The sequence below is a fragment of the Palaemon carinicauda genome, chromosome 38 (assembly GCF_036898095.1).
Source record: "Palaemon carinicauda isolate YSFRI2023 chromosome 38, ASM3689809v2, whole genome shotgun sequence".
NCBI lineage: Eukaryota > Metazoa > Arthropoda > Malacostraca > Decapoda > Palaemonidae > Palaemon > Palaemon carinicauda.
In genome coordinates, this window is record NC_090762.1 from 62,492,130 (window position 1) to 62,510,780 (window position 18,651).

General features: G+C 40.8%; 1 protein-coding gene across 1 annotated transcript in view; it reads right to left on the minus strand.

Moving 5' to 3' along the window:
* Nucleotides 1-18,651, minus strand: part of LOC137630678 (putative RNA polymerase II subunit B1 CTD phosphatase RPAP2) — a 91,209-nt gene that overhangs the window by 17,220 nt on the left and 55,338 nt on the right. Inside the window, exons 5-6 of the mRNA XM_068362297.1 lie at nucleotides 17,021-17,186; nucleotides 15,034-15,362 (exon numbers count right to left, since the gene is read on the minus strand). Coding sequence (XP_068218398.1) covers nucleotides 15,034-15,362; nucleotides 17,021-17,186 — 495 coding nt within the window. The remainder of the gene's footprint in view (nucleotides 1-15,033; nucleotides 15,363-17,020; nucleotides 17,187-18,651) is intronic.

Below are 18,651 nucleotides of genomic sequence, written 5' to 3' on the forward strand. Positions count from 1 at the left end.
CTTACCCGGTGATTATATAAGCTGCAACTCTGTTGCTCGACAGAAAACTCTACGTTAAAAATCCGCCAGCGATCGCTATGCAGGTAGGGGGTGTACTTCAACAGCGCCATCTGTCGTGCAGGTACTCAGTACTCAATGTAAACAAAGAACTCAATTTTCTCCTCGGTCCACTGCGTCTCTATTGGGGAGGAAGGGAGGGTCCTTTAATATATAATCACCGGGTAAGTATATTCAAAAATTTATTTTATTATAAAAATAAAATTTTTCAATATTTAACTTAGCCGGTGATTATATAAGCTGATTCACACCCAGGGGGGTGGGTAGAGACCAGCAATAAATGTTTACATTATTATGAGCTGAGGATTTTTTATTTCATTTTAGCCGTTATCAAAATAACAAACTTAAAATAAATAAGTACCTGGTAAGGAAGTCGACTTGAACAATTACTCTGCCTTTTTAAGTACGTCTTCCTTACGGAGCCTCGCGATCCTCTTAGGATACTGAGCGACCCCTAGGAGCTGAAGTATCAAGGGTTGCAACCCATACAACAGGACCTCATCAAAACCTCTAATCTAGGCGCTTCTCAAGAAATGACTTTGACCACCCGCCAAATCAAGTAGGATGCGAAAGGCTTCTTAGCCTTCCGGACAACCCAAAAACAACAATAAAACATTTCAAGAGAAAGATTAAAAAGGTTATGGAATTAGGGAATTGTAGTGGTTGAGCCCTCACCCACTACTGCACTCGTTGCTACGAATGGTCCCAGAGTGTAGCAGTTCTCGTAAAGAGACTGGACATTCTTAAGATAAAAAGACGCGAACACTGACTTGCTTTTCCAATAGGTTGCGTCGATTATACTTCGCAGAGATCTATTTTGTTTAAAGGCCACGGAAGTTGCGACAGCTCTAACTTCGTGTGTCCTTACCTTCAGCAAAGCTTGGTCTTCCTCATTCAGATGGGAATGAGCTTCTCGTATTAACAGTCTGATAAAATAGGATAAAGCATTCTTTGACATAGGCAAAGATGGTTTCTTAACTGAACACCATAAAGCTTCAGACGGGCCTCGTAAAGGTTTAGTTCGTTTTAAATAGAACTTAAGAGCTCTTACAGGGCATAAGACTCTTTCTAGTTCATTTCCAACCATACGATAAGTTTGGAATATCGAACGATTTGGCCAAGGTCGAGAAGGCAGCTCGTTTTTGGCTAGAAAACCAAGTTGTAGAGAACATGTAGCCGTTTCAGATGAGAATCCGATGTTCTTGCTGAAGGCATGAATCTCACTGACTCTTTTAGCTGTGGCTAAGCATACCAGGAAAAGAGTCTTTAAGGTGAGATCTTTCAGGGAGGCTGATTGTAGCGGTTCGAACCTGTCTGACATAAGGAATCTTAGTACCACGTCTAAATTCCAACCAGGTGTAACCAAACGACGCTCCTTCGTGGTCTCAAAAGACTTAAGGAGGTCCTGTAGATCTTTATTGTTGGAAAGATCTAAGCCTCTGTGACGGAAGACTGATGCCAACATGCTTCTGTAACCCTTGATAGTGGGAGCTGAAAGAGATCGTTCTTTCCTCAGATATAAGAGGAAGTCAGCTATTTGAGTTACAGAGGTACTGGTCGAGGATACGGATACTGACTTGCACCAGTTTCGGAAGATTTCCCACTTCGATTGGTAGACTCTAAGGGTGGATGTTCTCCTTGCTCTAGCAATCGCTCTGGCAGCCTCCTTCGAAAAGCCTCTAGCTCTCGAGAGTCTTTCGATAGTCTGAAGGCAGTCAGACGAAGAGCGTGGAGGCCTTGGTGTACCTTCTTTACGTGTGGCTGACGTAGAAGGTCCACCCTTAGGGGAAGTGTTCTGGGAACGTCTACTAGCCATCGAAGTACCTCGGTGAACCATTCTCTCGCGGGCCAGAGGGAAGCAACTAGCGTCAACTTTGTCCCTTCGTGAGAGGCGAACTTCTGCAGTACCTTGTTGACAATCTTGAACGGAGGGAATGCATATAGATCTAGATGTGACCAATCTAGGAGAAAGGCATCTATATGAACTGCTGCTGGGTCCGGGATTGGTGAGCAAAATATTGGGAGCCTCTTGGTCATCGAGGTTGCGAAGAGATCTATGGTTGGCTGGCCTCAGGTGGCCCAAAGTCTCTTGCATACATCCTTGTGGAGGGTCCATTCTGTTGGAATTATTTGTCCCTTCCGACTGAGACAATCTGCCATGACATTCAAGTTGCCTTGGATGAACCTCGTTACTAGTGATATGTCTAGACCTTTTGACCAGGTGAGGAGGTCCCTTGCGATCTCGTACAACGTCAGAGAGTAGGTCCCTCCTTGCTTGGAGATGTACGCCAAAGCCGTGGTGTTGTCCGAGTTCACCTCCACCACTTTGCCTTGAAGGAGAGACCTGAAGCTTTTCCAGGCCAGACGTACTGCCAGTAGCTCCTTGCAGTTGAAATGCATTGTCCTTTGACTCGAGTTCCATATTCCCGAGCATTCCCGACCGTCTAATGTCGCACCCCAGCCTACGTCCGATGTGTCCGAGAAGAGAACGTGGTTGGGAGTCTGAACAGTCAGGGGAAGACCCTCTCTTAGGTTGATATTGTCCTTTCACCAAGTCAGACAAGACTTTATCTTTTCGGAAACCGGGATCGAGACCGCTTCTAGCGTCTTGTCCTTTTTCCAGTGAAAAGCTAGATGGTATAGAAGAGGACGGAGGTGTAGTCTTCCTAGTGACACAAATTGATCCACGGATGACAGCGTCCCTACCAGACTCATCCACAGCCTGACTGAGCAGCGTTCCTTCTTCAGCATCTTCTGGATGGATAGCAGGGCTGGGGGCTGATCGTCTTGTTGTTCAGCAACGTCCTCATCAGAGGGTTCCTCATCCGAAACTGATGAGGAAACGGCACCGGAGTGGGCAACGTCTGGCTCGCTGAATCCGGTCGCACTGGTGGATGCGTGACGGAGCCGGACGCAATATCATGGAACTGCTGCACAGTCTGTGAACTGTCAACAACCATGGGTGCGCGAGGAAGCACAGCGTCAACCCGAAACTGTCTAGACCGTCTGGGTTGTGCAGTCAACACCCTACCGGGTTGCTGAGGTTGACGCACTGCGTCACAACAAGTCACCTCTGCTGGTTGTTGAACGTCCTGAACGTCAACAACCACCTCCGAGCGTCGCTTAACGTCAACGTGCGGCTGGCAACCCACACTGGGTCGCATCGGTGGAGGAACCACCTCAACTGGCAGACGCGAGTAGGTTACCTCAGCGTCAACAGGGCGCACAACCGACCGGTTGGAAGGTTGTTGGCCAGAAGGTTCTTCTCCGCATTTAAGTCCTCTATCAAGGACGCAAGCTTGGACTGCATGTCTTGCAGCAAAGCCCATTTAGGGTCTACGGGAGCAGGTGTGGCAACAGACGGGGTTAGCGACTGAGGCGGAACCGTTTACCATCCCTCTGAGAAGTTGACCTGTAAACAACTTGGAGCGTCTCCTGGCTAGGCGCCAGGGAGAGTCTACCAGAATTGAGAAGTCTATCTGGGCAGAGGCATGAACTCCCAAGCCGAGAACTTCTCTCGTGTCCTATCAGACTCTCGCTCTATAAGCCAGTTTAAAAGAAGGGAAAGCAAAGGCTGTATCCCCCAAACTCCTCCTGGTGAAAAACCAGTCGCCTAGCCAACGTAACGCTCTCTAGGAGAGCGAGAGAGCACTAGCTTAAAAACAACGGCTTCGAAGTAGCTAGGCCTAGTGTAAGCTCTGACGTTTAGGCGAACGAGGAGCAGCAGTTACAAGATCCGGACGAAGATCCTTAAAAAAATCATCATGATTTAATTAAAGTCCATAGGAGGCTAAGCAGCTTAAGGCTCCTCTCCATCTGACAGAGTCCTCAAGGGAATATCAGTAGGAGGGAGAACAGCAACTTCCTCATCTACAGGAACCTTGTCCGATAAAAGCTGAGTCTCTCACTGGTGCATTAGTAGCGGACCAGAACGCAACGTCATGTAACTGCTTGACAGTCTGTGAACTGTCAACAACTGAACTGTCAACCACAACAGGTGCGTGAGGACGTACAGCGTCCACTCGAGACTGCTTCGACTGCCTAGACTGAGCAGTCAAAACAACTCTAGAATGCGGAGGTTGACGCACAGCGTCAAAACAAGTCAACTCCGATTGTTAGTGAACGTCTAGAACGTCAACAGGAGCATCAGCCAGTGGCCTAACGTCCAAATGCGGCTGAAAAACCACACGAGACCGCATCGAGTGTGGTTCTAAACAACCTGACTGACGTGACTAAGCTACGCCAACGTCAACAGTAAGCACAAAGGAACGTTAGGTTGGCTGAAAGCCAGGATATCGATGAGATAAACGGCTAGACTCAACGGACTAATCGGCAGAATAGTCTTCCATAAGGGAGGCAAGCATATACTGCATGTTTGCCATACAACCCCTTAAGGATCAACGGAAATGGTTGTGGTAATAGACGAGGTTAACGTCTGTGACCGCAACACTTTGCCTACTAAAAAAGACTTTCGGAGTCTGTGTTACGCTTTTTTTAGGCGGCGAGCAGTTATCCGATGACTGCATAGGGTCAGAGCTGTCCTAATGGCTGTAACCAGGACGCTGGACCTGTCCTGAAAGGACTGACTTTCGCTTAAGGGCTTCGAAATCTTGTGACAGGTTTCTTATGCGAAAAGCCTACGGATGGCGAGGAGAGACAACGTCTCTCTCGTCTTATGGTAGGGGAGATCTTGGTAAGAAACACCCGATACCATAGAGGGAAAACGTCTGTTCGTTGGTCAAGGCCTCTCGAACCCATAAGTCGTTTGACATTACTTCTCCCCTGGGCTTGGGAGCTTGCAAGAGGTCCCGGACTAGGTGAACGACAGGCACGAACAGACGAACCCTCGGACGCAACACTGTAACACTTTGCGCCTCGGACGCAACACTGTAACACTTTGCGCCTCGGACGCAACACTGTAACACTTTGCGCATATCACTTTATCACTTCGATTTTCTGTTTTGCACTTATTTCTACCTGAAACACGCAATTCTACCCTTCATTAAAAGGTAGTAATTGCGAAATTAGTCGTATAATGCAAGCTCATAATACCAGCAAAAAACAGAAAACATATTTTAAGATAAAAAGAAAAATCAGTGGCTGGGAAAGAGACTAAACACTAGTTCATATAACTACGTTTTCAATCTCTCACCGCACATAGCCTGGGGACGAGAATAAAAACCTAAAAACGTTTTATCCTTCCTCCCCGTACAGCGACTAGGGACGCGAGTAACACAAGAACAACGTTACCCGCTTGAACGGAACGTTTTCTCTCCTCTCTCTCCCTCCGTCTCTATCTCTCTCTCTCTTTCTCTCTTGATTTCGCACCTAAGAGAAGAGCCCAATTATATAACGTCAAAAAAACATGTTATTTGACTAAAGGAAAAAACTGAAAGGTTTTTCAAATAAAAAGTTCCTTTAAATTAGAATTTAAAACATCTAAGCTAAGAAAGAATTAACAAAACGTCAGAATCGATTTACTCTTACTGCAAAGTGAAACCGTGATACACTCTCTCTCTATCGTAACGATAGAGCGCAAGTTGAACGTCCTGAACGTCAATAACTGCGTAGCATAAAAAACTAAACGTTAGTTCATCTTTGAAAACAGTACGAAGACTATCAAAGAAATTCTTTCATAAAATATTACATTTAAAAAGTTTTAAATCCTTTAAAAGCTAAAGACGATATAAAGGGCTCAATGTTGATTAACTTCGGTTTCCAAGTTAGGACCGCCTACTCTCAGGAAAGGTCTATATAAACAAAGCATTAAAATTTATTTATATGTTTATAAAAAATGGAAAGTTAATCGAAGAGGCCTAATAAAGGCGGAGAGATATATATAGAGGAAAATCTATAACGTGATAAGATAATTACTAAAAGCCTAAACACACTTCCGTCTAAGGGAAGGGTCGGCCATTTAAAAGTGAAAGAAAGTCCATACTCTCTTTGTCACCATAATTAAATCTATCCAAAACGAGTTCAAGTTTTGAGATGAAGATAAAACACCTGCATAGCGAAAGCTCAAAACTAGAATAGTGTACTTCACCAATAGTTGTGAAAACAAATCCAGTTAGCACAGCGAATTAGTAGGTCTTGCCGGTAGCCCGACAGAGAGAAAATTGAGTTCTTTGTTTACATTGAGTACTGAGTACCTGCACGACAGATGGCGCTGTTGAAGTACACCCCCTACCTGCATAGCGATCGCTGGCGGATTTTTAACGTAGAGTTTTCTGTCGAGCAACAGAGTTGCAGCTTATATAATCACCGGCTAAGTTAAATATTGAAAAACACCTGTACGGATTTTAATGGTCAACAAACTATTCTCTACCGAACTGTCCTCATCCAGTTTTAGTGAAGATATATACTAAAATTGAGGCAGACTCTTAGTCTTAAAAATGTTTTTAGATGTGAAGGATGATAAAAGGGACAAGATCAAATTGTGTTCCCCAAAGCCAACCTTGATCTACAATGGTACGTACACTAGCCATTACTGCATGGTGTAGATGACCCCCTAGTTACCACTCGAGTACTCAGGTTAAGAGTGAAACTGGGTAGTTTAGGCCAGAAATATTACTCTGAATCTAGAACTAAGTTGATTTCTGAGCTACCTAAAAAGACGTTCTTGGTTTTATTAATTACTAAATTAAGGAATTGAGAGGTATATGCTGTATAGTTAAGAAACAGTTGTCTCTGCATACTTTGATGAAAAAATCACATCAGATCATAACTTAAAAATATGATAAGTTATTTTATCGTAAGATTTCTAGCGGACTAAGCCTTGACAGTGATCCTCTTTACAACTGGAATGTTAGTGTTGCACACATACAGAGGCTTATGGTTGAAATTTCAACCAAATGTAATGGATATCTCTTTGGGAGATATAGATGTCTATGTAATGGCACTTTCCAAGGGAGGAAATGGCCAAAGGATATTCATGCATTTAATTAACAAATAATTATTTTATTATAATTAACTATAACTCCTAACTAAATACAGATAATTCAATATTATCTTCAAGTTCTTTATACAGCCTGAGTCGTAAAGGTAATAAAAACCTGAGTGTAAGAAATTACCACACTAAAGTGATGGACTAGAGGCCTAGCTTGTAAGTACGCATAAATGCACTATTATCCGGAGTGAACACAAGGTATAACCTACCAGCTGACCTGATATCAAACCAATTTCTGAAAATCTGAAAGTGTGTCTATGATATGAAATGCCATTTCCCAAATTACAAAGATATTGTTTAAAAACGCTTGATTTAGTGAGAGGTTGGATATAAAGATCCAGCTACCAAACTAGGGGTTCTGCCATGAAATCTAGATGACATATTAAGTATTTAGAATGGCAGGAATGAAAATTCAGAGAATCCATTATAACATTCATGCTCCTTTCACAGCCAGACCTGTTAAAGGTAATAAAAACATGAGAGTATGAATTTACCACGCTAATGTAAACCTAAATGAACTAGAGGCCGAGTTTGTAAGCTAATGAAAACACACTGTCATCAGGAGTGATTACATGATGTAAAATACCAACTGAGATGAAAAATCACCAATAGCAAACCTTTTAAAGAGCATCAACGATGTGAAATGCCATTTCCCTACCTATAACGACATTGTTTAAACACAATTGCTTCAGCAAAAAGTGGAATCTAAGGATCCAGCTACCTAACTCAGACTTGCAGTAATGAAAGGGTTAAGCTGAGGTAGGAATAAAGTAAATTAAGAAATTGAGACTCGAACAACAGTAACTCAACTCCAGACCCTTATTGAAGAAACACCAAGTAATCAGACCAGACTAATGAAATTATTTTAGTTTAAACAACCAGGAAGGCAAATTAAACTTACCGCCCACAAGAGAAGGCTCGCTGGCCTTTGAGAATAACAAAGAAAGTTAATCAAGTTAAAAACTAAACAGGTTGATCACTATCTTGGCTGGTAAGTGAGCAACATGTTATCCACTTTATAAGCCAAAAACAACTATTTAATTGCCAACAGCATTTGGTGTTCCTAGGTCACCCCTTCAAATACTGACCAAACTCGAATTGTTGCTTAACTCGCTGACCAGACGAGAAGCTGTGTTTTTAACATGGTATGGCTGTTGACATCTCTCTTTGATTTTACCCTTCACCAAAATTACTTTCCTTGGCCATTATGAGCCAAGAAAGGCAGCCATTCTGTTGACAGTGTACACTACAGTATAAGCTTTACCGCAGCTCAGTCTATACTTTCCGGTTCCATAAACACTAACTTGAAACATAATTGCTACAAAGAACCCTGAGATAATATACCGTATATACTCATGTAATGTTCGATTTTTGAAGGCCTATTTTTCAGTTAAAAAAGTAAGGGTCGAACATTAAACGAGATATATATTTGAAAAAGTAAAAATTTCTGGCCTACCGGTAGGTAAACGTAACCTAGGCCTACGCGAAAATTACCCTAGGCTATGCTACCTACCGGTAGGTAATCGTAGGCTATGCTTACACGTATATAAGGTTACCTACTGGTAGGTAAACATAGGCTAGTACTATATATACAGTACTAACCATGTTCATTTAACACCAGACATATTATTAGCATGGATTTTATTTCCTAAACAATCATAAAGTTTTTTTTTTTTTGCTAGGAGTAATGACTTTACCATAACGCAGCAGGTATGAAGCTAGCAAACTGTCGGGTTGCGTACGTTATAACGTGATATGGTTAATGAAAAAATAAGGCTCATTTTATTTTACTTGGTATTGTATATTATTTGATATTAATAATAAACCGCAAAAATTTTTCTTAATTGAATCCACATTTTTTTTTCTCCAAGTTCGAACGCTAGTTTCGGTAACTCCAAAAATTTTTACGGCTTGAACGTTATTTGTCGTTTCAGCGGACATCGGCTGCAATAATTTGAAGCTTGAATTTTGCAGTAAATTTTTTATATTTCTTGGTAGACATCTTGATGGGTTATGAGTAAATTCTTATTCATATATATTGTGAGGAAAAAAAATTATTAGCATAACGGGTAATTATAATCACCGTAATTACCTGCAATTACCGGTAATGGTAATTTGTTACTCAAAACGATGAACTAATTTTGTTTGCTACTTGAAGTGTTTGCTTGTTTTTGAAAGCTATTAGGCGGTGATGATAATCGTCTACTAAAGTGTTCGCTATAAAATGTACGCTGAATACTCAATTATTATTGTAAACAGATGTTAGTATTTAGGTGTTGTTCCGATTTGTTTTATACATTTGTTTGTCGCACTTAGGCATAAACCTTACTTTGTTAGTAATTATGGTATGCTGGAGATAAAAGACATCTAGCCTACTGCCAAAATCAAGACTCGAACATTACATGAGGTATATGATGGATTCATGATTTTGAAGGCAAAATAGGGGGGTCGAACATTACACGAAGTCGAACATTACACGAGTATATACGGTACTCCTCACAACTGATATTTACATGTAATGCTTTCTTTTTATAGAAAGCTAATCAAATGAGTGGTTATTAAATTACAATGCCATAAAAACTCGTACAATTTAGTTGAAACTTTGTTAATCCCTTCAGAGTTTTAAAGGAATCATACGATATGCCCTGCCAACCACATACGATAAGTAATTTGAGGCTACTGAGAAGGGTTTACTTAATTGAGTAGAGGGATATTAGGGTCAGAACAACTTGCTCGGTCTTCTGCCTTATAATCTTTCTGTCTTATAGAACGACTAGAATTATGGAAGCAAGGGTTTAGCAGCAGAATGAACTAAAATCTATCTATCTACAGTATCTACAAGGCACTTTCCCAAATTTTAGCGGTTAGCTGACATAAAAAAAAGAACAATATGGGAACTTTTTTCTCTTAGCACTTCCCAGCCTGATGAGGGATTCAGCCAAGTTGAGCTGGTACTGCTAGGGTGCCACAGATCACCCTCCCCCATTATCCACCACAAATGAAGTGTCATATACTGAATCTCCTACTGCTGCTACCTTAGTGGTCACCAAAGCGACCAGAGAAAACAGCAAGGCCTATCAGAACTGTGTCACAGTCGCTAGCCATTCATTCTTATTTCTAGCATGCTCTTTTGCCTCTCACATCTATCCTCCTATAACCTAGAGCTTCTCCACCCCATCCATCTACCCAAACCTTTGGCCTTCCTCTTGTACTCTTCCCAGCAACTCTTGCATTCATCACCTTCTTCAGGAGACTGCCATTTTCCATTCTCTCTAAAAGGCTAAACCACCTCAACACATTCATATCCACTCTAGCTGCTAATTCATTTCTTATACCCGTTCTAACCCTCACTACTTTGTTCCTAAACATATCTAATCGAGATACACCAGCCATACTCCTCAGACACTTCATCTCGAACACTTTCAATTTCTGTCTCTCCGTCACTATCATTCCCCACAACTCCAATCCATACATCACAGTTGGTACAGTGACTTTCTCATACAGAACTCTCTTTACATTCATGCCTAACCCTCTATTCTTCATCACTACCTTCACTGCCCCTAACACTTACATCCTTCATTCACTCTTTGACGTACATCTGCTTCCACTCAAACATTTGCAGTAACAACAGACCCCAAGTCTTTAAACTTATCTACTTCCTCAAGTACTGTAACTCTCCATTCAACATGACATTCAACCTGGCAACACCCTTCCTTTTTGTGCATCTAATAACCTTACTCTTACCTACATTAACTCTCAACTTCCTTCTCTCCCACATCCTCCCTTCTCTCCCACATCCTCCTGAAATCTGTCACTAATCGATCCACCTTCTCCTCCGAGTCTGCAATCAATACCGTATCATCTGCAAACAACAACTGATTCACCTCCCACTCATGATCTCATCTATCAGTTTCAATCCTCGACAAAGCACTCGAGCATTTACCTTTCTCCAAACTCCATCAACAAACAAATTGAACAAACAGAGCGACATCACACATCCCTGTCTCATTCCCACTCTCACTGGAAACCACTAAATCATTTAATTTCTTATCCTAACGTATGCTTTACTGCCTATGTACAAACTCTTCACTGCTTGCAATAACCTTCCACCAATCCCATATAACCTCATCACATTCCACATTGCTTCCCTATCAACTCTATCATAAGCTTTCTCCAAATCCATAAATGAAACATACACCTCCTTACCTTTTGCTAAATATTTCTTGCATACCTGCTTAACCGTAAAAATACTTCTAAGATTGCATCCTCTGTTCTATCCTTAATCCAATTGATTAGTAGTCTATCATACACTTTTCCAACCAGACACAACAAACTAATAACCCTTGAACTAAAGAATGTACAGATTTCAAGGGTCTTTGTTCTATAAATCAAGGGGTGGTGCCCAAAGCTCCATTCTCTTGACCCGTTACCTAGATTTTTGGGTATTCCACTGTTGTATATTTTTTGTGTAGTGAACGTTGGGTTGTAGTCGGCATTCGGACACTAGGCAGTTTGGGTGCTACCTCTGGCCACAGTCCGCAAACCACTGCAACGCCTATGCTATGGATAGCAAAGAGCCATCCCAAGCTGATTAAAGATTTTAGGTTCTAAACACCATACTGGTAACAGATTGGCCACAGGAGCTTTTATAATTTCACCTATCCCAAGCCTCCTTATTGACACCGGAGAATTACCTTTACCGAGTCTTCTATAGTTCGGTATTGGTTTAGGTTACAAAGACTTTGTCATTCTGTAGCCTTTCAGACTGCAAACCTTGTAAGGCAAGGCATTGGAGATATTTTGAGTTACACCCAAAATCTCCTCAACCTTATAGGTTTCAGGTAAAAGAATAAACAGTCTTGATATACTGTAACTAAAAAATGAATTGCTTCTATTTAGTATATCACCAACCCCTCCATGGAAAATACCTGAAATATCTTTTCTGTAACTATTTTTGGTATAAAAAAGAATATGACTAACTTGAAGCCCAGTTTATTTTCATGGAACATGTTGAGGAAGATAGGAATGCAACTTTTATCTTCACTAATGGCTCCAAATCTGATGCTGGCTTTGGATTTGGAGATATAGCAGTGCTTTTAATTGTAAAGGTACACTTCCCAAAGTATCTTCTATATCTACTGCCAAACTACCGTATATGGCATACTAACCGCTACTGAAAAAATAACATGAAAGGAGCAGGGAAATTTAAAAAATTTTAGTGATGGAAGAAGTGTCCTACAAGCTTTAGAAGTTTTTAATTCCAGTAACTCTTTAGTTTTACAGATTTTTGGGTGGCTCTTTATTATGGGGCTGAGAGGTATAACAGTTCAATTATGCTGGATTCTTGGATGAGTAAGTGTGCCTGGAAATGAGAAGGCAGATTTACTGGCAGAGAATACTGCAGCTGAATTGCTGCCAAGAAGGTTTCCCATTCCCTGTAATGATTTTTTTAACCAAGTATTAGGAGTTTTTTTTAATATTAAACGGCAACAGCATTGGGATAGCTTAGATGGAAATAAGATGAGAGAAATGACAAATGTCATATCTCCATGGAGATATAACATGATGCCCCGAAAGTGGGAGACTACTCTTTGTCATCTTTGCATTGGTCACACTGTTAACACACAAGTTCTTGATGACTAGCTAACATCAGCCACATTGCGATGACTGCTTGGTACCCCTGACAGTGAGGCATCTGTTGACTGAATGCCCCACTTATGGCACCTTAAGAAATAAATGTCTGTTTGAGGCTCAAGGTAAGGATGGGTGGTTCATCCTTGTCAAGATTCTTGGGCAAGATGTATTTGTACAATGCTAGTGGTATTTTTAGAATTATTTAAAAAACAAGTCTTCTTAAAGCTATTTAACGTTCATAAGGACATCTTCGCTCTTATGGTTTTAAATTGAATTTCCTTTATTCTTTATTTATTACAAACGATATCGATGTCAATGACTTTCGATATCAGAATGCCAGAAAACTCAAAATAAATCGATTATAGCAAAGAGAGTCTTGAGAGACAGATGTCTGTCTGATGACCTCAAAGGATCATATGGGAACAAGGGTCACATCCAACTATGGGGCCCTGAGGTTCCTCAGTGGATGTGACTGCTTGAGGCTCACCACGATCATAGACAACTTCCTTGAAGAGGAAAGGTCAACAGCCCTCTATCAAAAGAATGTACTCAAGGCTGAGCAGTTGCCTTTTACAGTTACAACTGAAGTTCTTCTCTCAGCGAAGGAAGACATGGAAGTCCACGATCTGTGCTAGAAATACTCATTCCTAAGAAATACCTCTTTTACGACACTAATCGCAGATGACTGCTAACTTTCCATGGTAGGCAGTTGCAATAGACTGTCTCAGGTATTCAGACATTTCCTGTGCTGTCCCTCATGAAAACCCTTTTACTTTGAGAAGATACTGAATAGTCCGTGGGTTAGTTCTCTCGAGACCTCGACTAAAAGTGCTAACATATTGGGATATCACTTGGTATAAGGCAATCTGGGGGCAATCAGAGTCATCCTGAGGTGTGGCACAATGAACACTCAGTCAATCAGCCACCAAATTGAGCTGAACAGAGAAAAAACATAAGCAGCCAGGTGATCTCATGAGTACAGTCAACCCTCGCTATTCGTGGGTTCTGTCTTCGCATTTCAGAGATCCTATAATATTTAAATAAAGTTAACCTTATTAGTGGTTAGTACTGTTGCGTGCAGACTGATGCTTACAAACTGCCCGCGCTGCAAGGCAGTATAGTCAAGAGCTGAGCGACCATCGACGACAGAGCTCCTCCAAGGGGAGAAACCACATTGTGTCACTCTGACAGGAACCACAACACTGCGGAATACTGTCACAAGGGATGCAGTAGGTACACACACTGGCACTCGCAACAGGCACAGGGGTATGGGGCCCTGCAACAGGGATGGAAGGCACTGAAGCTATTGGCACATTGATGACAGGTACCAGAGCCGCACATGAAGGTTTTAACAGCCCAAGGGTTTTCTTATACCCTTCCAGATTTGACATTACCACCACAGGTGTAGGTGCCTTATTAAGCCCCATTGACTTTGGTGTATTCAGCCACCAGTGCTGAAGTTTTTTTTACAACCCTCTTGCACAAATACTGGGGTCACCACTTGAGTCCACTGGCATTAGGGATACTGAGGGGGAAGTAGCCTTAGCTACCAGCTCCCTCAGAAAAGACATTGATGACCTGTAAGACTCTTGGCCTTCCTTAGGTCAAACTCATCATCAACAGTTTGTATGAGGGGATACCCTCTGCAACAACAGAATCATGACTGCCGGACGGAGGAAAACCTCCTGTGTGAAGGGCGTCATAGACTTCTTGAGTATTCGAAGTAGCAGTGCATGCAATTAGCAACTCACTACTGTCTAGGTATTCTTTCACACGGACATCATGTGAAGGGCCTCATTGATTTACATTAACTTCTAAACCGCACGGTTTCGATTCGCTTATGTGAAGCGGACCTAAAGCTTCTTTGATATCAGCTAGGATGTTGCCAAGTATGACACCAAAGAAGACTTATCCTTTCTCTACATTCTCAAAGCCACTGAACTGGAGGCCATGATCTGCACTCGTCACATGAAATGACTACAAACAATTATGCTCCTGGCAAGAAGTGCAGAGACAGTTGGGGCCCATTGCCCTTCTTCCAATAAACTAACTGCAGCGTCCTCCCTTTCCTCTGCATTTACAAAATTGAGCCTCCATTGCCATCTTTACGATTTCAAGCAATCATCCACTGAAAACTAGTATATTATAAGAAAAAGATGTAAATCTACATTAAAACTGCAACAATACATCCATACTCATTGCAGTTAAAAACCAAAAGAGGGCAAGACGGGCTCTTGCTCAAGTGCACCACCTGTTGTTAACTGCCATGTCAAATAATTCAACATCTGTTCAGCTTGCACTAAAGACACTCCTTGTTTCAAAGGCGGAAAGGTATGTAGACACACAGGAGCATTTAACATCTATATAGTATAAGAAATTATTAATTTTGATACCTTTAAGACAGCTGAATGAGCATTAAATATTTCTTCATTATGGGATTCATCTTCTTTTTTCAGTTCTTCTTTAGGAATTTCATCTTTTTGTCTCCAACTTGAAAGTTTCTGGTTTTCTTCCGAAGTGACCTCTTCAGGTATAACCGGTTCACGACCCTGAGAATTTGATTTATTATTTTCACGAGCACCTGATTTTTTATGGTTTTCTTTGTCAAGTTTTTGAGAGTTTTCAGCACACATACGAAGTCCATCTTGAGCAACTTCAGCAAAAGATGTAAAAGACTTTGAGGATTTTTGTGCTTGGCTGATGAAGAAAGGGTTCACTCCACCTAAATATATAAGAAACAATTAAAACTGTTCTCCAACTGTAATTGCATAAAATCTAACTGAATCATTTTCCACATAGTATTTAACATAAAATCGTTTGTATCAGTCCTATGAGTCTAAATGTAGCCTGGCTGTCCGCTTAAAACTATGTACTCTTAAAGCACTAATAACTATAATAAATGTGGCACACACTGTAGCAGCATGCAAGACTCAGTTATACATACATGGTAGAGTATTTCAAATTTATTCACAACTTTGTAATTACTATCTTGAATTACTGCTTGTAAGACAAGAAGCAGATTTCTTAATTTTCCTAACATATTCATGGGAAATACAGTGAAACCTCAAGATACAAAAATTTCTGTATACGAAAAACTAATTTTTCAAAACATACAAAGATTATTTTGACTCATATCACAAAAAAAATACTCAGGATACAAAACAAAATTTGGGTGGTAAACTTAGGCATATTGAATGATTCAAATGTATTTGGCTCTATTTTCATTCTAATTTATTATACGAAAAAATCATTTTACGAAAGCCACTCCAGAATGAAATCATTTCATATCCTGAGGTAATACTACTGAATGCAGCAATATTCTTTATACCGTTCTATGTTGGATGGATTCTGGAATGTAAAAAAAATTGTAAATACCTGCATATTGCATTTTGCTGTTGTGAATTCTACACCTCTGCTCTGTGAACTTACCCCTATCAAGTCAAAGATTTCTTTTATTCAAAATTTTTCAGGATTTCGGCTTTCCCTGTAGGTGATTTTTCTTACTTTTTCCATATCTGCTTTTTTAACTAATGGTTCCTCATCCCTTCTCATCAGCTGAACACCACATACCTCTTTCACTTCCTAAATCATAATACAATTTTCCTACTAAACTATGGCCCTGAATTAACATTCTGTAGCATCACCGTCTGCTATGTAGAGTACTGCAGGCTTTATACAACCATCTTAAATCTTTGATCTTTCTACTACATAATAGGATATTTTTATTCACCAGCACTCTAGCCATCTTTGTTTCATCAATGGTGGAATTGCCCTTCTTAACTTTCAATCCCTACTTCAAAAGGCAGTATGTGTAATTTTTTTTCTACCTACAGTATTTTAAGACCTGCATATCTATCACAAAATTGTACTTCATGATGGTATCTTTCATGTATGTTCTGATACAGTCTGGGAGTCTAAAATCTTGTGATGGATATACTCTAAGTTTGTAATACTGAGCATCTTTTGTAACACCATCAATTACATAAGGTATACTGAACTACTGAACTCATCCTCCCACCTTTCCCACAGAAACCACATGGCCACTTTCCGGAAAGGATTTAATTTTTTTTAATGTTTGAACATAAGGTTATCTTGTTTTCAGATTAGAGATAGAACGATCTTTCTCACTCACATATGTCTAGTCCCTTTCTAACTTAATTTCTATGTAATCTGGGCCTTTATTATTTTTATCTTTCCTCCTGCTGCAGCTCTCATATTTCTATCTGACTAACTACTTTCCCCTTCTTATCACATGCCAAAATCATCTCAATCAGTGAAGTCTGTCCGTATGTTAATTTGTCTAAAGTCATCTTAAAACTAACTATTTGTTATAGATATAAGAATTAAGAGCTTTAGAGGCTAGACAATTTACTATGTTACCTCCAATATCAATCTCCTCTCCATATAGGCCTTTGAGCTTTTCACGATCGGGAATAATCACTTCCAAACTTTTTCTTGGCAAATCATCTCTTAGATACAATGGTTCAACGGAGACTTGCTCCTTCACTATTTTGGATGCTTCATAACACACATCACTGCAAAAGTTCTGGAAAGAAAAGAAAAGTTTTTAATAACATTGAACATCACATAAACTCTAATTCAAGGAGACATTTAACATAATACTTGGATATGAACATAAAAAATCAGGCAAGAAAATATTTATGAATGTACACACAGTCGAATAAGGCTAAATATACTGTAATGAGGTGTATAGTTATGAATTTAGTACTAGATACAAAGTTTTTTTTCAAGAAAAAAAACAAATAATTGTTTGGTACACAAAGTATTAAAGACACATACAGACTTATACTTCCAAAATTTTCCTCATTGGGATAAGCTGACTGATAGGGCCAGGAGAGTACTACATGGTTATGTACCTGGTACTTGGTCAATGAAGGTAACTTTCTCCCCCTAAAGGAGAGACGCAGTCTGAAATTAAATACCTGGTGCAAGATGGCCAATGATTAAGTATTCATTCCATCATCCTCCCCCTCATAAAGAGCCCTTTTCTTTTTACTGCAACTGCCCTTCCTTGACTTTGACTTCTACTTCTTGGAAGACGGCTAAGAATCAGAATCAGAAGGGGAATAGGAGCAAATTTGCTACGACCTCTTTTCAACTTTCCCATCAGGATCTGCAAGAGGAGAACTCGTCTGAGAGACCATCAACAACAAAGTTTCCCCAAGGGAAGAAGCACAAAGGTTGCTCCAACCTGAAGCACAAAGGTTGCTCCAACCTGGACCACAATACCATCATTCTCACTGGCACCAGTAACACAGACACGGGGGGCTGGGTTATTGGTACATGGAGGGTAGGAACCAAGGGCCCCAGTGTCACAGGTAAAGGGATGATGGGAACAGCGATGAAAAGCACAGGGGTGAGTAAGCACTGAAACCAATCACGGGACGGGCAACAGGGTGACACACTGAGGTTTCCCAGGCCAGGAGTATATTTACACCCTTCGAGCTTTGGCAATTCTACTTCCATAAGGGGAGAAGCCTTCTTAGCTGCTTTCTTAGCTCAGAGCATACTGCAGCGATCACCACTGGGGTGACTGATATTGCTTGTAATGACACCACTGCTGACATCACCGAGAGACTTGAGGTGGAGTAGCCTTTACTACCAGCTCGCAAGGGCCTACCAGCAAGACTGAAGGAAAGCCACGTCTTCCTCAGGTCACTTATCATTGGCATTCTACAAGGAAGAGCTTCCAGCACATGTTGGAGTGTGGCAATCACCTCGCACTTCACCAACCATGAAAAGCTCCTTGATGTACTTGATGTATAGCCAAGTTCTTCCTACTCCTGAAGCATACTACCTGGGCAAAGCCAGTAGAGTACTGTATACCCAGAAGCTTCAGTGAACTTGATGAGGAGCAAAAAGCACTAAAAAAGAAATGACCCCAGAGAAGATTTAGCTTGTCTGCTCTTCAAAGAATAGCCCCACCTTAATAGGAGGCCACGATTTACAGTACACTTGGTGAATGAGGATAATTTTAAACAGTCATGCTC